The following is a 27,317-nucleotide window of genomic DNA, read 5'->3' as shown; positions in this document are numbered from 1 at the left end:
TCTGAGTCAGCCCTGAAGACTCGACAGTGTGGAGATCGCCTTTTTTTTGCAGGGGGAGTGGGCTGGGGGCGCAGGTTGGACCTCTGTTGCTCACTGAGCTCGTTCACGGAAAGATCTGAACAAATGGCCCCCTGCAGATTCCTGTATCTGTAACGGTGGAGCCTTGTCAGCATGACAGTGCTATTTGGCTAAAAGACTCCTTACGCTGGAGAGTAAAACTCCCTGTAACTCAAATATTCTCCTTCATAGACAATCCTCATGCATCGGAAAGGTAACTGAGTAAATTTATCGAAGTAGAGGGGAAATATAATTTAAAAATAAACATCGAAAATAAGTTTGTCACCCAGGTTCTAACCAAAGGATATGAAAAACAAAAGGGGTATGATCAGGAATTGTTCTGTAGATTCTCTAACTGCATGACATTTGTGGGTGATCTACATATTCCCATAAAGAAAATCCTACCTAAAAAGAGAGGGCAGATAGCTCCTGAGTGAAGACCGTCTCCTTAGGATAACCTATCAGGACAGCACATTTGACCCTGAGTACACTATTAAAGCAATGCAATAAGCTTTGTTCAAGAAATGATCCTGTTCATCAATTCCATAATCTGTACTCCTAATTTAGAGATAATAAAATATATTCTGTGGAGAGACTGGTTCAACAATTACATGAACATTTCTGTTAACCTGCCCCCATACAAAAAAACTCTCAATATTATGCAGTGGTCAGGTTTTGAGTCAGAACCCACTAAACTCTCAATGTCCCCCTTGCAACTATCTCTGGAGCACTGTGGTTTTCCCTCCGTGGAGGTCTAGTGGCCAAGAGTGCCCCGTGAAGAGCTGGAAACTGGTGTGGAGAGGCATCGAGCAGGGAGAGCCCATAGAATAAGAAATAGCAGAGCAGGAGGTCCAGGCAATAACCCACACCTTCCATAAGCAATGGTAGTGAACGTCTACCACCAATGGCAGACTTTTAGTTATGCTTATCTGCTATCCCCTACTAGGAAATCAAGAGGAAAAATGAAAGTAGAAAAGGGAAGCAGAGAGAAAAGAATATATAAAACAATTGGTATATAAATTAAGATGTCATTTGGGATAACAAAACATTTAGCAAAAATTATTTCTTAGCAAAGTCATTTAACAGGCCAGTAGTCTGGAGACTGAGTGTCATGGCCCCCTCAGGTTTTAAGGTCCCTGAAGGTGGGCAGAGGAGACATGGAGCTCCTGGCTTCCACGTTAACCAGGGTGCCATCTCTGTGGTTTGTTTAGATATCAGACTTCCACACATGTTAACTTGGAAAAGAAATGTTACTTGACAATAATAATAATGGTAATAAAGAACTAGCCCTTTAAGAAATAACCAAGGTCTAACACGGGACAAACAGGTGAATGATTCCCAGTTCTGGTTTTGGGATGCTCTGTCTCCAAATTATCCAGAGACAGAGTCAAAGGATTACAATGCAACTAATTTTAATTCTTAATAATTAAAATAAATATAAGAAATACATATTCATATCTTGGACTTGTTCAAATACAAAACACTCTAAAAAGTTGGGAATCACAACTAACGGGAGATGTCAATCTCTCAACAGTATTTCTGCATCTCAGAGTCACCAATCTGGAGTAGAATTCAGAAGGAGAGTCAGGTCCCAAGTCGCTTGTGGAAGAGAAGGAAGAATTAAGGAGAAAAAAAGGAAAGTGGCATAGACTCCCTTTTGCTTCCTAACCCCCTGAACCACTTCAGTGCCCTGGCTGCGGCCACTGGGCACTGCATACTCAGCTGTTAGCCCTCTGCTGAATTACCAGCACCTCCCAAAAAGAAGGCAGCACGATCGGCGTGCATACACAGTGCCCATTCTGCAGAAGGAGAAAAGAAAGTGCCGGCATGCATTCTGATCTAACGGAGCACAGGCCCCCCCGTCTTCCTGGGACAGGACCAGTCCCATGTGCCTGCAGACTTTTGAGTGGTGAGAGGAAGGTGTATGAGAGAAAGAGGTGCAGGCTGCATAGAAAGTCAGGGTTGAGATGATAACAAGCTTCTAGATCCGCTGCAGCGGTTGTGAGATGAGCTATTATACTCTCACTAGATGGGATTCCCTATCTCTGAGTCAATCAAGTTATTCCCAACTCCTACCTCCCACCCTCACACTGACTACTCATTTTACTCAAAAAGCAACTATTTTTTGAAGGACTTAAAGAAAAAAAAAACAAAAAAACAACCAACAACCCTTCCTTTATCAGCGTGGTGGCAATATCAACATCGAAATACTTGGGAAATGTTGGTCTTAGATTGGACGGGAAGGAGCCAACCCACCAGTCCAGATTGGTGATCTCTACAGCTGCAGAAACATTTGTTTCAATTCCTGAAAAAGAAGTCAGAAACAGGCTGTTAACAATACAACTCACACAATTCTTCACCCTCTTTCACAGAACTGAGACTGAAATTAGAACCTCTTTGAGTTAATCTGCATAAAGCCCCAGGCCCCGGTGGACGTATGTGTGTGCACGCAGACGCCTCTCCCTACCGTGGGGAGTTGAATCCACTATCCACCGTGATGCTGCTGCTGTCCATGCTGTCTAGACGAGCCGAGTGGGTGGCCCTCTGGTTGCTGCTGCTGTCGGCTTCCTTTGGGGCGAGCAGGGTGAGGTTCTTCTCAAATTTCCTCTGCAAGTCTCTTTCCTTCTCCCTCTCCAGAAGCCATTGCATGGTCCCTACATCATCTCTGTTTTTCTCCTCCTCCGTGTTCTTGTTGGCCCCTTCCTCAGACTCGTCATCATCAGACACGTTGTAATAGTCGAAAGAGGCCTCCTGGTTCCCCACGGACTCCGGCTGACGCTGGGAGGCCGGCAGGGTGGGGGCGGCCGAGGTCCCCAGGGACGGCTCCGGTTTCTCGCATCGGCCTGGCAGTGTGTCGGCAGGGGTCTTCGGGTGCGATTTGAGGAGGGACAGGGTTGATTTGTGATAGCTGTTTACAGACAAGGTGCTGTGAAGAGGTTTGAACAGTGTGTCTTTGCTGAATATCTCTTTCCTCTTGTCCAGGGTGCTGGGCTCGGCACCATGATGCTGGATGAGGCGTCCGTTGGCAAGGCCTTCGACTACGGAGCCTGGAGTGACTGGGCCCCCGCCCGGCCCCTTCGGTGACTCCTCCTTGTGTCCCGCAGGCTCCCTGGAGGAATGAGAGGCCTGCCTGTCCGACAGCGGCAGCTTTTTCACCCCTTCCGCCAGGGTCAGAGTGTCATGGTCCTCTTTGTTCTTTCCCAGAGGTGACGGCGCCGTGAGCACCGTCTCGCTGGAGGTGTTGCACTGGAAATAGTCATCTGCAGCCGTCTTTGTTGGACAAGAGTTGAGTTCACCAAAGGATGGCAAACTCTCGGGCGCTTTGCCTGGCTCCAAGAGGCTACAAGCGCTGGGTGGTTCCTTGCTGCCACTGACTATTTCTGGAATACACACCTCTTTATAGCTTGCAGAGGAAACGTGAGCCCTTTGATGACCGACAGTCTGTGCAGGCCTTAAAGTACTGTCATCAATGTAGGATTGGCTGGGGGTCTGGTCATCTTGGCTACAGCCTTCGGCCAGGTCTTCAGGCGTCCCCAGAGAAGAAGCACCCAGAGGGCCTTTGGAGTTATCCATCGATCTGGACCTCTCCTTGGCCTTGTTGGATCTCTCGTTCCTGGACCTTCGGTCCTGGGTATGGCTGTGGCTTCGGTGCACTTTCGAGTGGGAGCTTCCCCTGGAAGGTTCAGGAAAAGGCATCTCAGTCCTCCTTTTGGCCAGTTCCCCAGACACATCCCATTCCGGGGTCATGGGGAAATGAGACTCAATCACGTTCGGGTTGCTATGCATGATGAAGTTATCCCCTTTGTGCTCAATGATGAAGCAGCCCTCCCGGGGGGCCCTGATAAGAGGGTCGCAAAAGTCATACTCCCTGTCACCCGGGATATCCAGATGGGAACCATCGGATGGGTCTCCCTTGGACACTCGCGTCTTGCTGTGCGACCGAGACTTCCCGTGGGACTTGCGGTGAGTCCGGCTCTTTTTACTTCTTCCGCTGTGATGGGCGGAGGACCCGGCTTTACTCCGGTGGGCCTTCTCTTCTTCAAGCTTCTTCATCAGCGCAGTGTGCCGCATGACGTTTTCCACGGTCAAGTCCGGGTTAATACGCCTGATGATCTCCATCTCCACCTCCCGAGGGATGGTGGTCGGCGTGTCCTCGTCTCGCAGGGGCCACTCTTCAGGAGGGAACTGAGCAGAGAAGTTGGCTAGCTGCTTGGTCTTGTCCTTCTTAAAGCTGAGCCGGAATAACTTGAGCCCGAATTTCTTGGACTGCTTTTCGCCGTCCTTCGGTTTGGACAGGGTTTCCGTTTTGTAGGAGAAGTTGACAGTACTTTTGCTCTTTTCAGTGGCTGGCACCTGGCAGAAAGAAGGAGGGCAGTAAGGGTCTTTGCAGTCCTTGGCAGGCTTCCTCTGCAGGGTGGCCGCGTGCATACCATGCACGTCTTCCCTGCAGCAGTGGCAGGAGTCGCAGTGGTTCCTGGGCAACGTTCTTTCCCTGACGCAGCCTGAGGCAGAGGGCGTGAGGGTCCCCGGCTGGGGAGAGGTACACTGAGACCGGTCAGGTATCCTCTCGTCCAGATGGTACCATTTACTGTTAGTTCTTATGAGGGAAGGAGTTATGAAATAAGTCTGTGGGGTGACGATGAAGTAGCCATCAGGGGTCGGGTAGATCTTCCTCTCCCGGACCAGCGTGTTCAGCGTGTGCCGGAGAATTTCTTGGCTTGGGGTGGGAACACCTGAAACCAAAGCACACAACTCATGAGAACGGAAGGAGCGGGGTGCGGTTGATTCTGGAGTGTTTTGAGTCTGCTTATGGACTGAGTGGTGCCCCCCCCCCCCCAAACCAATCCCCATGTTCAAGCCCTAATCCCCAGGGCGATGCTACTAAGAGGTGGGAGTTTGGGGGAGGTGATTAGGTTCAGATGAGGTCATGAACTTGCAGCCTCCATGATGTGCCTTTATGAGGAGAGGAAGAAGAGACTAGAGCTCTCTCCCCGTGATGTGAGGGTATGGCTGTCTGCAAATCAGGAAGGAGGCTCTCACCAGACACCAAATCTGCAGGTGCCTTTATCTTGGATTTTCCAGTCCCAGAATTGTGAGAGAGAAATGTCTGTTGTTTCAGCAGCCCAGTCCATGGTATTTTGTTACAGCAGTCCACATAGACTAAGAGAGAATCCTGTTAATTTTGCCCAGCTTCTAAGTATCATCATACAGCAACTAAACAGGATTCAGAGGTGTTTACCACGTTTAACATGAATCCTGGTTTTCTCTGATAATCCTTACGGAATTGTACTACCAACAGAACAGGAAAAGACAAAAGCTGGGAAGAGAGAAACGGATGCTAGATGGAGTTAGGTGGCTACTGTTGTTATAAACCTTTACTGAACTGAACTGTTCAAGACAGAATTTTTTTTTGGCTGCTCTGCATGGCATGAGGGATTTTAGTTTGCCTACCGGGGATCGAACCTGAGACCCCCTGCAATGGACGTGCGGAGTCCTAACTACTGGACTGCCAGGGATGTCCCAAAGACAGAATATCCTTAAATGAAGAAAAAAACATTTTCAATATATTGTAAGTTTACAGAAAAGACTGAATAAAAGCAACTAGGAAATCAGGGTTAAGAGTGCCATCTTGATATTAAAAAGAAATCTAAAATATGTAGAGGCTACCACATACACTTGAAGCTGCTCCATACTCTCATTCCAAGATTAAGTTTATTTAATAAACTTAATTTTATAAATTATTTATAAAAGGGCAACTAGACTTGACCATTGTTTAGGATGTACTCTCCAATTCTGAAATCATCATCTTCAAATTTGAATGTGATTACAGCACTGGTGATATTTAGGTGAGACCTTCCTCCTTCTTGTCATAAGCCAGCAAAAGGAAGGTGGCAACAAAATGAATTTTTCAAATTCATAGTCAGAGAGCTCTCATAAATACACCAGTGAAAGTTTAGAGGCTCTTACATCCATCTGACCACGGAGTCTCAAATTGTTGTATTCGTTAGAATAGATTTTCCAGAAGAAAATCCCAGATACTCTTGAACAGTGACTGTTTTCAGAGTTTTGTGTGCACATTTAAGTGCTGACTACCTTAAGAGACAATTAAGAATATACGTTCTTAAGAGAGTATAAATTCTCCAGCCTGTAGCATGTTTACTTAATTTCTTTAATGTTCTCCCTTCTTCAGTGCCAGACAAATCAAGGGTGATCATATTTCTAAGACTGACCTGAATGACATCATTTGGAAATAGGTCAGGTGGAATCATCCTGGCAATATTCAACTGTGTCTGACCCACAAAAATGGCAATTTCAGGGGAGACTGAAAGCTTGTGCTCTTGGGTCAGACTGCAAGGATCCAAACTCCAGCTTCGCCACTGGTAGCTGATGTTACTGGCTGAATTAAGTGTGAGTCCTCCTGCCCCCCATATTCATATATAAGTCCTAATCCCCAGTAGCCTAGAATGTTACTTTATTTGGACATGGGGTCTTTAGAGAGATAACCAAGTTAAAATGAGGTCGTTAGAGTGAGCCCTGACGCACTATGTCTGGCGTCCTTCTACAAAGGGGAAATGTAGACACAGAGATATCACAATGAGAAGAGGAACTGGTAGCAGGCAGATAACAACTAGCCCCAGTTTGAGGCTGGGACAGATTCTTCTCTCACAACCCTCAGAAAACACCAACCAACCCTACCGATATGTTGATCTTGGAGTTGTAGCATCCAGAATTGTAAGACAATAGATGTCTGTACTTTGTTAAGACTGCTCTAGAGAACTGCTACAGCTGAGGCAGCTTGCTTAACCACTCTGAGCTTTGACTTACTGTCATCAAAATGTGGACAATAATACTCTGTGTGTGCCTAGTTGCTCAGTCACGTCCAACTCTTTGCAACCCCATGCACGACACCCCACCAGGCTCCTCTGTCCATGGGATTCTCCAGGCAAGAATACTGGAGTGGGTAGCCTTTCCCTTCTCCAGGGATCTTCCTGATCCGGGAATAGAACCCAGGTCTCCCGCACTGCAGGCAGATTCTCTACTGTCTGGGCCACCAGGGAAGCAGGACGGCAATAGTACCTATTTTCAGAGGGATGCTGTGAGTTTAAATGAGTTTAATGCATGTAGAATAGTGCCTGACACAGGGAGTGCTCACAAATATTAGCTATCAGTAGTCTCAACTTTGGGTCAGGACCTATAGAAACTCCGATTACCACCAAAGAACACTGTGTAACCGCCAAGAATAACTGGGTACGCTGAGAAGTTTAGGCTCCCCCAGTCCTTCCAAAACTATGAAAGTAAAATACAAAAACACTAGAAATGGCCTGCAGTTCTCAAGGGGAGACAGTCCATGTACGATGGAACCTACATACTCAGAGACATAACAGTTCCAAGTTCCACCTCTGGGTCAGGAAGACCCACTGGAGAAGGGAATGGCTACCCATTCCAGTATTCTTGCCTGGAGAATCTCATGGACAGAGGAGCCTGGCGGGTTACAGCTCATGGGGTGGCAAAGAGTTGAAGATGACTGAAGCGACTTAGTACACACGCATGCTTCAGAAGGCACCCTTCATGACCAAGGCAGAAAAGGTTGACACTACTTCTGAATGATGTATTGTTTAACATAATCATTTAATTTTTGAGCAACATGGTTTCCTTTTTGTTTAAGGCTCTCCTCTTGAGAAATGTATGCTGATTTTTATGCAAATGTATGTTGGTTATTAAGGCTGATATAATGTCAAAAAATTTTTAAAACACTGTATGATAGTTTCTGTTCAAAACAAGAATGAGTTGCAACTGAATTGGGTTGTAACCCAAGCCATATATTTGCAATTCGTGAGAGCCAACACACAACAGAAAATGCTTGCACAGAAGCGGAACAACTTGGCTTATATGCCCTGTGAGTAGCCCTACGAACTATTCTAGTTCTGCTGAACAACTTCAGGGGGCATCAGCCACATAGAATACAACTTTCAGGATAAGACATTATTCATTCACATTAGAGTCTCACAAATGACGACCACTATAGCTGTGAACCACAGCACCCAGATGACAAACTCATATTTGAAACTGACTCTGTCCTACATGGTAGCGTACTTTTGACCAACATTGTTAACAGAAGTTTTTCAAAAAACGGTAAGCCTCATTTAGAAGAATTCATGATTGACAAGTTTATTACGCTATTACAATAAAGGAAAGCTGAAGGGTCATTCATAAAGACAGCTATTATAACAAAAATAGCTATAGCTATTATAGCTATAAGACAAAAATTTCATTGTATTATAGAATCTGCTGATTGGAGGCCTTCCAAGTGCTGATCTTAGAAAACTCAGGAAACTACATGGAATCATGACTACAATGTAATCATGTCTACTCACCAGGAAGAACACGCTTTCTGATTGTTCACAAATGAAGGAATAAGAAGAGTTTCCAGAGATAATTTACAGCTAAAGTTTTGATGTGGATTTTCAAGTACATTAATCAAATAATGTTTAATTGGAAAAAAAGCAAGTAGAAACATTCCCTGTCCAATCCGTTTTCTATACATTTAACTGGGAGTTTTCAAAGCTTTAGCTGAAAGTCACTGATATCTATGATTTTTATGTTACTATTAAGCCCCAGTATAATGACAGATATTTCCAATTATCTATGAAGTTCAGGGTTCCACTAGAAATCTGTAGGGCTCACTTGTAAAGGGATGGCTGTGATGGAGACTGTCAAGGTTTGCATATTCCATCACGTCCAGATTCCAGTCCCAAAGTTCATCATGAGTTCAGATTCTGTTGGTGTCAAGAGCAAAGGTAAGCTCTATATTAAAATAGGGCTGGAATCTGACCTTTCTCCTTGTCTGTATCTTTCCATCTCCCAAAGCAAAAATAGCTACTTAAATATACCGCATGCCAATGGGAGGTTATTTAGACATATATTGCTTTAATCTTGCAAATCTGACAACTGTTGGAACAGAGCACACATGTTCATGTTCTGTACGGTCAGAATTTTAGACTGAAAACTTAATGGGTTTCTTGGGATGATTTCTTTGTGTTTGTGAAGGGCACTGGCTGAGGGAGAATTCAGTAGGAAGCGATTTAAGGGGATGAATTGGAGACAGAATACAGTATAGATAACGTCAACAGTCTTCAGCAAACTCCAAAGTCAACTTCAAGTCCATAAGCAGTCTTAATAGGTCTAATTTTATTCCCCTGAAGGTCACTTTCCTCCCAGGAAGATCCATGTGTAACAACTTAACATGTACTGGTCCAATTTAACTGATCATTCTGGAGGGATGAAGACCTATTTACTTATTCTTAATTAAAGTCTGGCTGATTTACAATGTTGCATTAATTCCTGCTCTACAGCAAAGTGATTTAGTTAAACATATATATATAGTTTTTTATATTCTCTTTTATATTCACTCCCATTATGGTTTATCATAGGAGACCGAATGGTTTCTGGTGCTATATAGTATGACTTTGTTGTTTATTCATCCTACATATAATAGTAGGCAGATCTTTTTAGAAAGATGAAAAGCAATAATTATTCTTTTCAGATCTTTTTAAAACTATCCATATTTCTGTAATGCAAACTGGTATATAAAAGTTGTTTTCAAAAATTCAAGCAATACAGAAGCATGATAAAACGGCTTAAATATCAGCCTATAGATATTTTCACTAGAAGACTTCTTACTAAAAACTATTTGGAATGTGAATGTCCAAAACAGGAATAGAGGTCAAAATCTAGACTATTTTTCCTACTTATAACATATGCATTAAAAATAAAAGTTTGAATATTTTAATAATATTCAGTTAGACTTCAAAACTTTACAATCTCAAATAGTAAACTATGAAAAAGTAAATAGTCTTAGCTTTAAAAAACAGAAATATAAATATGATAGTTAAATCCCTCCAAAGGTGTAGAACTGTCATTGAAATGTATTTTTCAAATAGAATTTGAAGAGTATTAAGCTTTCTAAATTGTTCGTTCTGAAATAGCTTAAATGACACCGAAAGAAAAGCAGAAAATCAAAGGAAGAAAAGAAAGAAGAAGGGAGATAATAAAGGAAGAAAAGAAGGAAAGCAGGCAGGAAACAAAGCTTGCCGTGAATCAAGATGCTCACGTACTTGAGCTGTAAAGGTTAAATGGAACTATGGTAGTTTTCACAGAATTCTTCGCAGATTCTGATTTTGTTTCTTGCCCTCGGTGCCAATGAAAAATTATTACAGTCGAAGGTGGCAAATTACTTTTGAAGTAACACTGATGCCTTGATTTTTAATTGCAGAGCTAAAAGTTACTGGTCAGTTTTGGCAAAGACTTTTTTTTCCTACTGAATTTAATCATGGGATGAAGTGTCCATATAAACCCCAGGGCGGCCAGAGTGCGCATCCATTTGGAAAGTACATCACCCTTTTCCCGTTACCTGGGAAACAGGTGGTCAGGTGCTCCATCAGTGCTTCTTGGGTGACAGGTTTTCTGGCTGAGTTCATTGCGGAAATGGCCAAGCAAAGGATTTCCCCAAGTGGGATAAACTGAGATTGACTGATGGGAGACATACTGATTGGTGATACATCACCTGTAGAAAGACAATTTCCAAGTAAGCAGTTCGTTAAGACCCAGCCACTTGTCACACATATACACACACACACCTTCACACCCACACCCATACACCCCCCTCCCGTGACTCTCACCTATTCCATGCTGAGAATACAATCAACCCTCAACCCTGAAACACGTTATTGCCACAGCCACGGGCACTCAGGTGGAAAGATGTGCCCAGAACAGCGGAAGCCTCAGCTGCCTCCACAAAGGAAACTTGCCTTTAAAACCTGAGCTCTCGTTGGAATAGACTTACTACTGAAAGGTGTGCAACTGTGAAGCTTTTTTCCAATGATCTGGTTTTTTTTTTTCAACTTGGAGCTGATTTGTTTAATAACTGTCATTCACATCTCAATAAGTGCACTTGTGGTACCTTGAAGATTCATTCATTCAAACTCTGGGTGCCCTCTGCACATTAGCATCTTCAGGGGGCTTGAGATGCACCTGGGAGAGTGAATAAGCCCCCTCCCACCAACATCTCTGCCCTCAAGGAGTTTCTATTTAAGTGGAGGAGACAGACAGACAGAAAGTTCCCTATGCAGAAGGCTGAACAATAATCTGGGGCAGAGGAGGAGGGTGACGTACACCCCTGGAGGTGAGGATGGGACTGACAAGCAGGAAGTGAGAGAAGGTTTTCCCGAGGTCATGCAGCCTGAATCTGGGGCTGAAGTGGGAGGATGCCAGCAAGCCTGCGAGGTGCGGGGCTATCTTCTGGGGAGCTGCAGAGAAGGCGGACAGGTATGGAGGGACAACCATGAGCAAAGAACTGAGTGCCCAAGGGCTTCGTCCTATGAGGGAATTCAAGGAGTGAGAGAGTCAGATGTGAATTTCAGGAAGACACGCCGGTGGCCACGTGGAGGACGGGCCTACCATCCAGCAGGGCCTGTGGCCTCCTGCACACATTTGGATCTGGAAGAGCAGGCGGGGCAGGGTGCAGAGCCAGCAGCGAGGGGCCCCACGTGGCTCTCGGGGAGGTGGGAACATTCGGGGCATGTAACTGCCTCCCTTGCTGCAATCTCTCATCACAGTGTGATTTTCAAGTCGTGCTCCGAGAAAGGATCCCCAGCGTTCCCCAGAGAGGCTTCTGGGGGCAGGCAGGGGAGCCCCCCACAGAGGGAGAGGTAGGGGGCAGGGAAATCCCTCCTGACATCTGGGGGCCACCTGTTCCTACCTGGGGTTCTCTAAGGTCTCGCTTGAGAAAGGCCGTTCAGAAAGGGGGTGAGGCTCTCAGCAGTGTATCTGTGAGCTTTGAAGCGCCTTTCTCACATGGATTTACATAATCTCTCCTCTGCTTCCAAGTAGGATTTCACCTTGTTATAAATCACTCTGACGCACCAAAACTGGACTCAGGCCACCCTGTGCCAAGGAACAATCCCCCGCCACTGCCCTGCGGTGTCTGGGGCCTCTGGGGTGAACCCCTCCTGTGTCCAGACACGACCTCTAGCTTGATTGGGGTGGGGAGGAGTCTCGAGGGCCTTTGGGAAAGAATGTGAACCCTGCTTTGATGGACCGGATGGTTTGATGGATGAAACCAGGCAACAGCGCCTGGGGATGAAAACCAGCAGGTGAGAGGGTAGGTCTAACAGGTGCACCAGATGGATCGGTGGGACCCCAGGGTCAAAGGCTGAAGCCTGACCCCCCCCCAACCTCGTCCCCAAGCCCAGCTTGGCTCAGTGCTCCCCTCTCCCCAGCATCCCTCGGGGCTCCAATCAGCTCTGCTGTGGCCCCACTCTTTTGAGAGACCAGTCTGAGAAGAGGGAGATATTTCCCCTACAACCAGAGGGGGAGTGCCCAGGTCCAGAATCGCAGGTGGCCAGTGGAGATAAAAACCAGCAGAAACCAGGAACTGAACCCACGAACTGCCAGGGCCTGTGGCATGTAAGGCTCACAGACAGACAGATAGATCTCGGAGAGATTCTTGCTAATATCTGGCCGGGTAGCGGTGGGCAGAAGCTGGAAGATGGAATTTCGGGCTGTTACTCAGGATGTGAGTTTCACTCACTGGCTAGTGAAGCTGAGTTCATATCAATGACTCAAAAATGACAGAATCGTGTGGGTCGGGACCATCTCCGTGGGCAAGCTTGCCACTGCCTAGAAGACTGTATTTAAGTCTTCCAAAGACTGTTGTACCCTTCATTCAAACACAACCTTATTCTGAAGGCTTCTGTGTGAGAGATGAATGACTGGTGGTGGTGAGATGCAGTGGAGTGGGGGGGGTGGGCGGCGTTTGGAGCGACTGATGTTCAAACCCGTGGCCCCATACCTCAGTCGTAGATACTCTAATGATCTCTCCTGTGCATTCTTCTCTCTCCTTCCACCTTCCACAGAGGAGGATGAGAGCAGTGAGGCAGGTTTCTTGATGATTTGCTAGGCTGGCCACATGGGGTGATTTGATAAGTCAGATGAAAAGGACAATGGGGTCAGCTGACAAAGGGTGGGGAGATCAAAGCGCCTTCCAAGTGTATCGGTGTATCGTTTGGGAGGTTAACCCCTCCCAGAATTTGCCTATCATAATTAAGGACTTCACCGAAGACTAAAGATCCAAAAATACTACATATTTTCTTTTAAATGCATGTCTGTCTATTTTCTGATTTTGCATAGGTAAAAGGGAACTTGAGCTTTCTGTAAAAAAAGGAGTAACCACTAGCAAAACCAACTAGTTTAGGTCATGCCAGTCCTTATGCTTTTAGCAGAAATTACTTAGTTAACTAGCAAAGGTCAAATGTTTGGCAGTCTTCTCAGTTAATTTCTTTGCAGCCAAACTGTAAGAGGCAAGGGAGCCTTAAGTGTCTCTGAAACACATTTATATTGAAAAAGCTCAGTTTCACGATAAGGCTGAATATGTGGAATGACTTTAAACTCAGGATAGAGAACCAAATGAAATGTGGATGCCCTGAATGACTCTTCCACATCATCTTTATTTTGATACTGCACTAAGATAAAGCATGTCCCACTCCGGTCCCACCCCTAGCCCCATCAGCCATCCTATATCCACTGTGCCCACGAGTTTCTCTTCTCTCCCATCCATCTCCAGTGCGACCCCTACCCCAGGCCTCTCTGCCCCCTCACCTGGTCCATCACAATAGCTTGATGCTTCCTAGCCCTCCCTCCTACCACACACTCCCTTCTCTGCAGAGCTGCCAGGTCTTCTTAGAAAAACCTAAAACACGCCGCTTCCCTGCCTGAAACTCTCCACTGCCTGCCTGCTGTGCCTAAGAGGCAGGGACTCCTGCCAGGTCTACACTGGCCCGAGACTGTCCACCCACCTCCGCAAGCATCCCCCAGCCCCTCCCTACCTCTGCCCTGCAACGGGCTCACCCCATCTGTTGTTCTTTGAACTCACCAACCTTCCCCCTACTCCCAGCCTCTGTCTTTGTTGAGCCCCCATCTGGGGGCTCCTGGCACTTCTCTCCAGACGGGCTGCTTCTCCTTCTCTGGGTCTCCTTTTAAACAGGGCCTCCTTGGGGGACCCTGCCCAGGGCACCAGATCTAATGCTATCCTAAAACCACAGCATATTCCCTCTCATGTTACCAGATACTGCAGTTTATATTAAGAAATACATGTTTGGTCTTTGTCCCTAAGTCTGGCACAGAGCTCCTAAAACCCATGGAATTTCCTAAGTGATGAGAGAGACCAAGGTATCTTTGTTGGAGAACCAACCACGTGGTTGTATGTGCATGCTAAGTCGCTTCAGTTGTGTCTGATTCTTTGCAACCCTATGGAGTATAGCCCACCAGTCTCCTCGGTCCATGGGATTCTCCAGGCAAGAATACTGGAGTGGGTTGCCATTCCCTTCTCCAGGGGCTCTTCCCAACCCAGGGATCGAACCCGCGTCTCTTTATGTCTCTTGCATTGGCAGGCGGGTTCTTTACCACTAGCACCACCTGGAAGCCCAACCACGTGCTTAGAGGTCTGGAACTTTCAGCCCCGCCCCCAACCTCCATAGAGGAGACAGGTGCTAAAGGTTGAATCAATCCCCAGTGGCCAATGACTTAATCAAGCATGCTTGTGTTACCAAGCCTCCATGAAAACCCAAAGGATGGGGTTCAGAGAGCTTCTGAGGTTGCTGAACACGTGGCAACTGGGGGGGGGGTGAACCCGGGGAGGCACGGAGCTCCATGTCCTGTCTTTACACCCTGTACTGTGCATCTCTCCCATCTGGCTCTTCCCGAACTGCATTCTTTTACAATCTTCTTATTTTAAACTATTGCTTACTCTAGTAACTGAAAGGTTTCTCCCTGTAGGCTGCTGCAGCAAAGTAACTGAACCCAAGGAGGGGGTCGTGGACGCCTCCAATCTACTGCCTGGTCTTTCCGAAGCACAGGCCACAGTCTGGACTTGCCACTGGCATCTGAAGTCGGGGTTGGGGTGAGCTGGGGTGAGGGCAGTCTGTGGACCGAGGCCTGAACCCATGGGATCTGAGTACTTCAGACAGATGGTGTTGGAATTGCGGTGAACTGTAGGATACTCAGCTGGTGTCGCAGACTTGCTGGAAGAGTGGAAGCCCCCCCTCCCCCCCGCAACACACACACAGGAATTGGTACGAGGGTCTTAGCAAGTCCCTGTCTTCACCCTCTGAATGTGTGCATGTGTACTTTTGTGTACTGGTTTACTGTCTGTCTCACCCACTAGAACACAAGCTCCGTGGCAGAAGGCAAGGTGAACCCCTCACTCGCACTATGCTCATGGTGCCTAGAATAAAGCAGAGCCCACACCAGACACCCAGGACATGTCTGATGAATGAATGAATTTCCATTTACAACAAAATCTGAGGAAATGCTCAGGGTACTTAAAGGGTTATGATTTTAGTCATATATTTTGCTGAATAATTTGCAAAACAAACAAAAAACTTAGTGAGAGCCCAAATGTACTTGACCATGCAATTTCTTAGATTCTCCCTGTCAATTCCTCCCCCAAAACACAGCAGTTAGCACAGAAAAATAACTATATATTATGTGAGGATTAAGACATGCATTTAAGGAATAGAAGGAATTATAGGTATCGATCAACACAACATAACACATTATTCAAGGTTACCGTGATTTCCTTTGGCTCTTAGGTCAAACCTACTTAAGAAGTCAACTAGTCATTCTTAAACATGCTACTAGAAAATTCTTCCAATAGTTGGACCACATTTATGGTAAAAGAAGAAAACAAGAGAATATAAATACTGCTATAATGCTACTGGTCACCATAATCTACAGAAACAACCACATTTTGCATAAACGATGAATTGTTACTTGTCTAATTTATAGGATGGATTTGTCTACTGCCAGAATTAGTTCTGAACATATTCATAAAGACAACTCCTGTAAAAGCTCATAGCTACTTTGTGGGCTAGCCAATTCTTTCTAAACTGCTATAATGCTGTCCTACTATTGTTCTAGAAAGTGGGGATAAATAAGTTTTATTTCAGTTTTATTTTCTTACAAACATCCATTTAAGTACAGTCCTCAAGGGACATTTGTCAAATCCAGGATCGTTCAGATCAAGCCAAGCACAGTGCCTTGGACTGAGTGAGCTCTGAGCAAACTTCTGTGAAATGAATTTAAAATGTGAGAAGGCGTGGCAACATTACAATTCTAAGTACACGTCTTCGATTTTAAAAGCATTTCACATTCAATTTCAAATATCTCCGTGAATATGTGGTCACTGCTTTCATGTAAGGTCAGCTGAGAAGCATGAGGGCGGAGATAAATGCGTCCGTGGTGATGGGAGGAGGGAAGGATGAAGCCAAGGGACCAGAGGTGGGAGTGAGCATGCGCAAGGCTGAGCTGGGGAGCTGGGGGTGTCCTCCGGCACGGCTGGAGCAGGCTGGGGGTTGAGATGGAGAGAAACGCAGAAGCCAGATCCTGGGTGATCAGAAGGCTGAGACTTTACCCCTGATGCTGATGGGAACTCTGATATTTATCCAGAGGAATTATCTATCCATGACATGTCAACTCTGGTGCAACTGTGGGTTGCATTACCGTCACTGAGAAATTGACAAGGAGGGTCTGGGACAACAGGCAGAAATCACCCATATGCCAACTTCCTCTTTCTTCTTCAACTGGTGACTTATAAGGGAAAATGCACATGCATTCTTACTATTTAACTCTTCTCTATTCTCCCTTCCAACTTCAGGCCAGTTACTTTACCTGGAATTATTTCAAAAAATCCTCTCACATAATTTATCCTTTCAAGAAATCTATTTCAGATACCCCAAACCTCTGGGGTTCGAAAATTGTTCCTATCTTGGTTCTTTTTTGTAGGGGAAAAAAAGAACTATAATAAAGCTCAGTTCTCTGTGAATGCCATTTTCCCCCCAGTTGCTAATTGAGGTTCCCTGTGCTCCACAACCTTTGCCTATGGCGGGAACACAGCTAAGAAGACGTGACTTCCATGGCAACTTACATTTGTCCCTTCCCACATGACACCCACAGCTTTCCAAAAGATACCTACCAGAAAAGCAAACATAAATCTATTTCCTTTCATCTTAAAGTACCCATATTCACCCAACTGTACATGAAAAGGAAAGCCATAATTTTTCCAGGTGGATCACATCACAATGAACTACAACCTTGCGAGTACCCTGAAGTTCATCTTCTGTCTTAGCCTTCTTTAAATAATCTCTGCCCACCCCACCCCCAATACTAGCATTCCCTTGGAATTATCCTGTTTTCCTGTTTATTTTTAAATGCTGTTTTCCCTTGTAAATGTCAATTCATTCTGTACTTAGGATTGAAAAGTTACCTTTGACCCTAATGAAGTTCATGAAACAAAGCAACCTCCTTGTAAATGTAGTTCTGAAACTGTACTAATTCATCATTGGGAAATTGCTAATAAAAAAGGCATTCAGGAGGTACTGTTAAATGCCCAGGCTCTTATAACAAAATGCAATTATCCACTCTGTGTCTGTTTCCTCATCTGTAAGATGAGGGTTTGGATGACACGGTTTCAAACTTCAGACTCAAATTCTTTGATTCTCCATCACAGCAGCAGAATTCTGGTATAAAAGCATAATATAATACTGCTGGCTACCTCTATTTCCATCTTGCTGGAAAAAATGATTTTAATGCCCATCCAACCTGAAAAAGTAGGATTTAATTTTAAAAAAGGACATAAAAATAGATTGGCTCTGAATTTTTCCCTTGTAATAAAGACTTCAGAATTTACTCTTTCCTAATTCAAAGTCTTGCTCCTTAGAACCAAAGTGTGCCTGTTTTTGTTCTCTGGACTGCCAAAATTAACACTAAAGTTAAAATTATAGATGCCAATAAAATTACCACATGCAGTAGATACCATGACTCATAAAAACAGTCAAACATGCCTGTAAAATGTATGGTGGGTACAGCGATAATATAAGTCTATTCCTTTAACAAGCTGTTCAGAGGATGACGAACGTGCCAAGGTTTATCTTCCATACCCTTGGGCCTGAGGAAATCATAAGCTCTCTGAGGTTAAGTGAACAGCTTCTCAGAAGCAAAACATCACACAAATCTTAGTGTTTTACAATTTAGTTTAATTTATTAACCCTGATTTTATGTATACATGTTGTTTTGGGGTCTTTTAACAGATGGTTCTTTTTTTTTTTTTTAAGCCATTCTAAAAAACACACACAGCCCCTTCCTATACACCCTCCTGCAGACAGAAATACCCTTTCAGGAGGGCAGAACACATAAGCATCATCAACTTACGTGATGCTTCATTTTAAGCAGCTTTCCCTAGAAATCAAATTACGGTACTTGACTTTCAAATGTCTGTATCAGAAACTTACAAGGACACTGGCACTGAAAAAGGCTCTTTTACCAGTTTACTGCATGTCTGGCTTAATGCCACTGATCTCAGAAACTTAAGGTTGCATCTCAGTTGCAATCATCAATGGCACTGACAATAAATTTTTTTTTTTTTTTAATATTTAGAAATTCTCTAAATTGTTTTTGAAAGCTCCATGGTACTTTTATTTCAAGTCTTGATGAAGTTCTCGTAAAAAAGGTCTAATTCCTAAGCTATTACTTGAATAACTTGTTTTAATTCAAAAGAAAATGTAAATAAGATACTCTCATTAATAATACTACAGTTAATGGTGTCAATCAGCTATGACTTACTAAGAAACTTCTAAAGAGAGTTAAACAAGAGTGGTCACAGTGGCAGACAGCACATATGCAAAAATACAAATGGGTTAGAGTCCACCGTTATCACATACTTAGCAGTCTGTCTAATGCCAAGATGCACTAGGTAGGTCTAATGACAAATCAATTGCTTCACTGGTTTACAGAAGAAACCTGTTATCTTCCCCAAGCTACAAGCTTTCATTAGTCATATTAGCTATCACTCTCGTTACTGAGATCGGACTATTGATTAAAAAAAAACTGTCTGAGGATAAGCAGAGATGGACAAACCACAAAAGGGTGGAGAATCAGATAAGAGAAGGCAATCGGTGGATCAGGGAGAGCGAGAGCCCCCTGGCTCAGGAGCTGTCTTCACCATCAGCAAGGATGATGACTGACATCTCTGATCACAAAGAACACGTCTGGACCATGCCACTGCTGCAATAGATTGCGAGCTGAAAAGTCAGGATGGAAATAAGAGACATTGGGCCAATTTATCTGTTTCTGTAATTCACAAACCTTTGTTAAGAAGTCTCCACATCATAACCCACATGGTGTGTATGTTTAGGCACTACAGAATAAACCTATTGACACGTCGGGCACTCAAATGCTGTCGAGCAAATAGGTACTGCATATATAGATGAGGCAAGGTAAGACCCCGCTAGCCACCGAGATTGGGCAAGGAAATGGCAACCCACTCCAGTATTTTTGCCTGGGCAATCCCATGGACAGGGAAGCCTGGAGGGTTACAGTTCACAGGGTCTCAAAGAGTTGGACACGACTTAGCAACTAAACAACGACAACAAACCACTGAGACGCTTTCCATCAGCATCTCCTCGCTCTCTAGTCCCTCATCCAGAGCTAAGTTAAGGCCGTTTCCCACCAGCAATAAAATCACAACGAAATGCCAGTCCTGGATGACCACAGGTAATGAGCTCTCAGACGTCACGCAATTCTGTAAGCGAAAGTTGCTCAGTCATGTCCGACTCTTTGCGACCTCATGGACTATACTGCCCGTGGAATTCTCCAGGCCAGAAGACTGGAGTGGGTAGCCTTTCTCTTCTCCAGGGGATTTTCCCAATCCAGGGATCAAACCCAGGTCTCTCGCATTGCAGGCGGATTCTTTACCAGCTGAGCCACTAGGGAAGCCCAGGAATACTGGAGTGGGTATCCTATCCCTTTCTCCAGGGGATCTTCCCAACCCAGGAATTGAGCCGGGGTTTCTGGCATTGCAGGCGGATTCTTTACCAACTGAGCTATCAGGGAAGCTGCAATTCTGTAAGGCACTTGGCTAACCAGAGTCCTGTGTAATATGTGTGTTTTCCTTTTCTTCGTTATAAGCACGTCACATAGGAGAGCATCTAAATTCCTATTTTAAGCTACTCTCTCCCATCTCCATTCTGAATGGGAACCTAGGCTGACAACAGAGACATAGGAGATGCTCCAAAATCCATGAATGCTACTGTTCAACTATAATTCAATATAAATCAATCTAAAATTTCCAGAGTCACTCTCCTTCATTCTTCGTAAGTTAGAATCACCACAGCTAATTCTCAACCTTTGCAGTCTTTGCTTCATCTGCTTAGGTCCTAACTACACCATGACTAACTTCTATAAAACAGACCAAATTCTATAAAATCATAATAGAACAATTGAAATACAGTTCCAAAATATATGTTGATAATTCCCAAATTAAAATCAATCCATGCAGAATGGCTGCTACCGACTCCCCAATGACTGCACATCTATCACCCCTTCCAACTGTTACTGAAAGAACCATAGACAAGTACACAGGGACAAGAGTGCAAAAAGCCAGACACACACGCACACACGCAGAGGAAACTCCCAACTCACTGCAGCAGAAGTAACTTTTCTTTCAAAAGTATGGCATTACAACACAGTGGTGGAGGCCATGGACTTTGTTAGCCAAAACTTTAAGTTCAGAGCCCACTTCTGTTCCTCATTAACTGTGTCATTTGGGGCAAATTAATTCATTTTTCTGAGTCTCACTGTCTTCTTGCCTAAGGTATACACTGTGATGCTCACCTCACAGAGTTATGGAGGGGATTAAATGAGGTGATGGATGCTGAGTGCGGACATGGACCTTGAGACCTAACAGATATTTAATAAGTAGCAGTTCGTATTAAAATGATCATCCCCAAGCCCACCGAAATTTATTCAATTTTCTCTTTTTATGATGTTTGAATTTCTACTAATAAAAAATAATTTGATTCTTTAAAAAAAGCTTTTAAGAAATAATCTAAGGCATCAGTGGGAAAGAGAGATGGCAGTAGTCTTTCTCACTCTGGCATGAATTAGATTGGTAAGACTGCTCACCTCTTGATTCTCACCTGTGAGCATGGGCACAGAGTGAGGGAGGCAGAAAAGTTAAGATACAACATATTATAATATATAGCATTTAGGATGTATTGTTGGGCTGGAAAGGATTGGGAAATATGTATTACACAGGGATTGTGGAAACAGAAAAACACTAAAAGACGGGAAATTGTTTGGACAGAGTCACAGGGATATAGAGAAAATTGGCCTATTTTAAGATTTTTGGCTGGGCCAATCTTTTACCTAAGTAAGGGAAAGGAAACTCAGCACTTCAGTTCCCTTACGTGCTGCAGATCAGAGATGCTAGGAGTTAAATAATTTCTAATGGAACCTGGGATGCAAAGAGTCACCATGATCATTCCCTCCAAGGAAAACCATCCTATGGAATTGAAAAAAGTGACTTCCATATAAAACATCAGAATTTAGCATGATGAGTGATAGTCACTCAGTTGTATCTGACTCTTTGCGACCCCATGGACCTTAGCCTGCCAGGCTCCTCTGCCCATGGAATTCTCCAGGCAAGAACACTGGAGTGGTTTGCCATTTCCTTCTCCAGGGGATCTTCCCAAACCAGGGATCCAACACGGGTCTCCTGGATTGCAGGCAGATTCTTTACCATCTGAGCCACCATGGAAGCTTACTCCCTACTTAAGAACAGTCTGTCCAATAATATTATTCTTCTTATTCGAGTAAATTATAACCAGTGTTCATATTTAAGGGACGCACCTTCACATTTGGTCTTAACAACAACAATCCTTTACCAGCAGTGTAAGGTGCTATCTGTAAACACACCTCAAGGTAAGAACAATCATCATTTCTAGAGTTACATACTTAACTCCTGAGGTCTACCTCAGCATTAAACTATCCCAGGGAAGACTGTTAAAATGAACAAATAGCATTCTCACCCTCTATGATAAATAAATCCTTAATTATCTCTGTTCTTAATCAACTACTTACTGCCTGCTTTCCATGTGTAGGCAACTGCTAGGAGAAATGAACCATAGAGGAAGGCACAAATCTTGATCTTTGCCTTCAGTGGGCTTACAATTTATATGGGGAAACATGATATAAATGTGTAAAAATACAAGCAATTATAATATGCCCAAATTACTGTTTCACACATGCTTAGAAGAGATATAAGAAGAAAATACTTGAATGGCTAGCAGATTAATTCCTATAACAGGAATCTGGCCTAATTATATCTATCCATCTATCTATCGAGAGAAGTTAATTCTATAATAGGACTAAGAAATGACCTCCTACAACCAGAGAAACTCTTCTGTGGGAGGCAGATTTTGAATAAGGTCTTTAAGAATGAGCAGAATTGATGGGTGTGGGGACATTATATTCTCAATATGGTATGACGTGACCACACATCCTTTGAAACTGACTCAACATCCTCAACTTTGCCTTGAAGATGCCAAGTATTAGTCACAAGGAAGACAGAACTTCACAATGAAGAAAGAAAACAAGCATTCTTTGCTGTAGTGAAAGGGTGAACTATGGGGGTGGATATGAGAGCAAAGAGATGTTCAAGGGGCCCGTCCAATGTATGGTTTGTACTATTTTAAAATGTTCTAGTTATTATCACAAATGCATTTAAGACCCTCAGAAATATTTTTTACTACAAAGTGCTAAAACCATCAATTTGATGAGATGGTAAAACCATGCTTCCAGATTTGCTAAGTTCCACTTTGGAGCATGTAATGCACCTTTGAGAACCAAATTTTACAGTCTCACTGTTTTTTGTTTTTTAAAAAGAGCTTTTGTGTGAAAAGTCCATGGATGTTGTAAGAAAACAGCCCTCTAATCACCTGGATCCTAAAACAGACGATGATGAGATATGCTTACTTCCTGAGCAGTTAATAGCAACCTGTGTCTGATGTTAGTGCTGGAAACAGCCCCTGAGCATATAAATCAGGCTTTCTGGGACTTCAGCGCATCGCATATAGGTTAACAGGCCAAATAACACACGAACATTACTTAGGGACGACATTGAGAAGAAGAAGTTTGCAAATAATGTTTACTGAATGCCTCCATCAGAGGGGGTGAAAGAGATCTATTACAGCTGATGGAAATGTGGAGCTGTTTAATTATCTCCAACTCACATATCTTACAGTTGACTCTGGTTTCTGATGTGAGGCTGGGATGAATCAGGCTGCGGAGGTGGCATCTCAGGGTCACCTCCATGGGGCACCTCTCCTGCCTAAGACTGAGACTGCAGAGGGATTGTTGCAGCAAGCTCACATTTCAGGGGACAGGACACCCTTATCCAAGGGGCTGCAGACATTTGACCGTATTTCTTTGCACACAACAACTCTTGAAAGAAAATGAGGGGAGACCTACCTGACCCTTTCTGGACTGGCTCCATCCCCCAGGTAGCTTTGGCGCTAAAGCCTGGTGCATGCTAGGGGGTAGCATTCAGGCACAAGAAGGAGCCAGTAACAGAAACGGACGTCCTAGAATCTGGAATAAGAAGAGACAGTAAACTTTCCAGTCATAATATTCTAAATGAGCATTTCAGAAAGGCTACCGAGGGCCCATGGACCCCACAGGGATCTGGTACTTTACCTGAGTACATCTACTTGAAAAAATAAATAAATAAGTTCCAGAACTCTCAGCTCTTCTGACAATTCAGGTCTTGAGATCCTGGCACAAATTCAGTTCAAAAGCTTGGCACAAAAAGCACCTTGAAAAGGCTTTGTGAATGGACTTTACTGGTCATGATTTTAGGGGGAAAAATCATCTTCTTTTTCCTTCCCGGCTCCGCTTTGCCGGGAACAGCTGGCATCCCAGCCCATGCCCACGCCCTGGCCATCACTGGCCCCTGGGGGCTCTGAGCCGACAGCCCACTGCAGTGCCTTGGGAATCTGCAGTGTCACTCCTTTGCTGCCTGTTCTCTGCAAAGTGAAGTCATAGGCACGGATCAGCCAACCTGACTCTTCATTACCCTGCCCAGAATCCTTTGTGAGCTGAAATGAGTCATCACTCCAAGAAAAGCTACAGCCTCCGACTGTCAGTATGGGCTCCTTTGTCTGTGCGGTGCAGAGACTCGGGGGCTGGGATCGCACCCCCCCCCCGCCCCACCCCCGGGGGGCTGGGGGCCGCCAGGGGCACATGGTCCTCTCCAAGGGTGGCCCAGGCCCCCTCCCACGCACTGAGCCCCAATGCAGATCTTCATCATAAAAACAGAAAAAAGGGCACATGCCTCCGGACTTGGAGAAAAAACACGCACACATGAACATTGATCTGGCAACGTATACTCACCAGTTCGTAATTATAAACCTGACACATGCGCTTTTTTTTTTTTTTTTTTTGGTTCCCCCCCCCCTTTTTTTTTTAAGACTGGCTTTTCATGGCAGAGAAGGACGCGTCTCCCTCCTGTATGTAACAGGCGGTGCGACCCGGTACCCTGGATCAGAGGTTAGCTGCAGCGAGCTCTTTTGTCATAAATTCCAGTTGCCGGGCAAGTCCTCGCAAGCCCGGGTCGCATCATTCTGGACGCGGCGCCGGCGGCCTTGCAGCAGAGGCGGCCGGGGAGCCGGCAAGGCTTCCGCCGCCAGGAGGGCGGCGTGGGGAATGAGGTCACTGTGTCAAGAGCTCGTTCTCGGCGGCGTGCGGAGCTCCCACCGCCACCGGAATTGCACGGGGTGGGATGAGTGCATACGATTTCTTTTACAGCGCTGCTCCCTCTGCTTTTCTCTTTTCCTTTTAAGAATCGCTGTGCCTCAGATCAGGAAGGCTCGAGTGTGCGCGCGCACACACACACACACACACGATCCCTTCCAGATCTGTGCCAAAATATATAGTTTTCACTGCACGGTCTGTACCGCACCACACGCGCGGATGAGCCCCACGCCGAGCCCCTCGGGCACTGGCACGTGTGCACATTGTATTTACACACCCACAGACACACATACACGCAGAGGAAGTCATTTAGACAGGACCGTGGAGAAGAATGATTCATCTCTATTTACAAGAAACGACACAGAGATGGCTGGAGACGCAAAGAGGGTGGGAGGGGGTCAGGAGAGGAAGAGAAGGGAGGAGAGGAATGCTGACCATCACGTTAAAACCAGAGAAAAATGGAGTCCAAGAGGGATGGAATAATTGAGAGAGACGTGAATAACGGTGTGTTCATTCCTCCAAACAAAATAATACCCAGGCAGGCACCTCTCACTAGCTCCGCTCAGAAACCAAAGAGATGCTGATAAAGATAAATGATCCCCTACTCGGAATGGAAGTAGATTTGGGTAGCCAAGGATGCCTGCACCACAAATTCTCCCCCATCCTCTCCAGTAGCTAACCGACCATAAGGATGAAGCACAGGACGAGACTGGAGTTGGGAAGCACAAAAATGTCATGCATCTCTCAGTTAAGACTATCCCGCAGCTCCGAGTTAGCAAGATCACCAGGGTAAAGCCTCAACAGTATCACGTCATCTCTTCACTCCTGTGATTTAGCCTGTCTTTAAAATTTCTATTTATTTGTTTATTTTTTGGCTCGGCTCCATGGCATGCGGGATGGTAGTTCCCCAACAGGGATGGAACCCACACTCCTGCAGTGGAAGCGCAGAGTCCTAACCACTGGACCACCAGGTAATCACCCAGTCCATCTTCAAGGACCCCTTTCCACAGAGCTCAGCCCCGTCCAAGTCATTCACATCCTCTGGTGAAGGCTTTCCCCACGGAGTTCTGTAACCCCACACAGCAGTTCCCATCCTGCTCTCGGAAAACTAAACAGTGTAGAAATCTGTCTGACAACTCATCCAATGGCTACAATAATAATCCTGCCCCTACGTTCCAAGCCGTCTCCTTGCTCACTGCCCAGCGTCTGGGACACCATAGGTAAGTACACACAGTCTATGTGCATTTATGGATCCACTGGTACTTGTGATCTCAACATGGTTAAACAAAGCTTCTTCAGCTCCTTCTTCCAGCGGATCCTTCGCAAACTCTCTGCCCTCATGGCTCCTGCCTTTGCTCCCACTCGGGCATATCAATCTCCCTGTAAAACTGTATGAAGACTCAGGGAGACTTTAGCTATGTCTCCCCATGGCAGCCTCAACTTCCCCACTCTGAACTCTATATACACTTGGTCTGAGACAGTGGTAGGCTTTTGGCTATTGTCACACTGTCAACCCCCAGAGAACTTTTCTACATTATCTGTGATTAAATGAGGTCTCATTGATCCAACTTAAAAAAAAAGAAAAGAAAACCTCATCAATGATGCCTTAGACATCAGAAATGGTCTGATGGTAATTTTCCCTTCCAGGAGGTATTAATTCCCCTCATTGGACATGTGCCCTGGGCTCCATCCATGACAATGACAGCCTGCAGCCCACCACCGCCAAGGCAGGTCACCTTTACTCAACTGTCTCTGAGCTTGGTTCTGCTGGTGGTCATTATAAATCCACCAAAATCCGTCTAACTCAGCCCATTCCTCTTAGGCACAGTCTGATCACTATAAGGTCCAAAAGTATTGTGTTAGTCACTTAGTCGTGTCCAACTCTGTGACCCCAAGGACTGTAGCCCACCAGGCTCCTCGGTCCATGAGATTCTCCAGGCAAGAATACTGCAGTGGGTTGCCATTCCCTTCTCCAGGGGATCTTCCTGACCCAGGGATCAAATCTAGGTCTCCCGAGTTTCAGGCAGATTCTCTACTGTCTAAGTCACCAGGGAAGCCCATAAAGCCCAAAGCCATACCCAATAAATAAACCCTGCACTTAAGACCGAGATGATGTACTGAGTAAAAGTTAAGATCTAAATTGAGATATCATGACCTCTGGCCATTTAAGAGCATCTTGGGAAGAAGTTCGAGACACTGGACCACTTCTTGACAGCTAAAAACTCAAGTTTCCTCTATGACACAGACAAGGTTGAATAAATGCATAAAGAAAAAACAACAACAACAAAGGTTCAAAGGGACAGAAAATTACAACTAAAAATATATTCAGATTTTCTAATACCAAACATGTATATTTCCATCTCTATGTGGGCCTACTCTGCCCGTGTACAGATATTCATCCAAACTTTACAAGGACCCAACAAGGTAAGTACTGTTATTTTTTTTTAATTTAGATTGTGAATCTTTATTAATCTTATAAATAATATTTTCCACCTTTTTTATTGGCATATAGTGCTTTACAATGTCGTGTTAGTTTTTGCTATGTAGCAGAGTGAATCAGCCATACATATACGTAAATCCCTTTTTTGGGAAGATAAGTATTGTTGTTATCGCCATTC

The 27,317-nt window shown here is 44.8% G+C and overlaps 1 protein-coding gene across 8 annotated transcripts in view; it reads right to left on the bottom strand.

Annotated features, from left to right (window-relative positions):
- The window catches only part of STOX2 (storkhead box 2), a 195,440-nt gene that overhangs the window by 9,075 nt on the left and 159,048 nt on the right, over nt 1-27,317 (bottom strand). For 7 of the 8 annotated variants that reach the window (XM_065947576.1, XM_065947577.1, XM_065947583.1 and 4 more), the window contains 2 exons: nt 10,469-10,621; nt 2,525-4,790 (listed from right to left, as the gene is read on the bottom strand). In XM_065947576.1, the coding sequence (XP_065803648.1) occupies nt 2,525-4,790; nt 10,469-10,621 (2,419 nt within the window). Of the gene's footprint in view, nt 1-2,313; nt 2,363-2,524; nt 4,791-10,468; nt 10,622-27,317 lie in introns of all 8 variants that reach the window. The other variant, XM_065947579.1, reaches the window with a different exon arrangement.

This window comes from Muntiacus reevesi, chromosome 10, assembly GCF_963930625.1.
Source record: "Muntiacus reevesi chromosome 10, mMunRee1.1, whole genome shotgun sequence".
Classification (NCBI taxonomy): Eukaryota; Metazoa; Chordata; class Mammalia; order Artiodactyla; family Cervidae; genus Muntiacus; species Muntiacus reevesi.
Note: the sequence above shows the minus strand (reverse complement) of the source record. Positions and strands in the feature narration are given on the sequence as shown.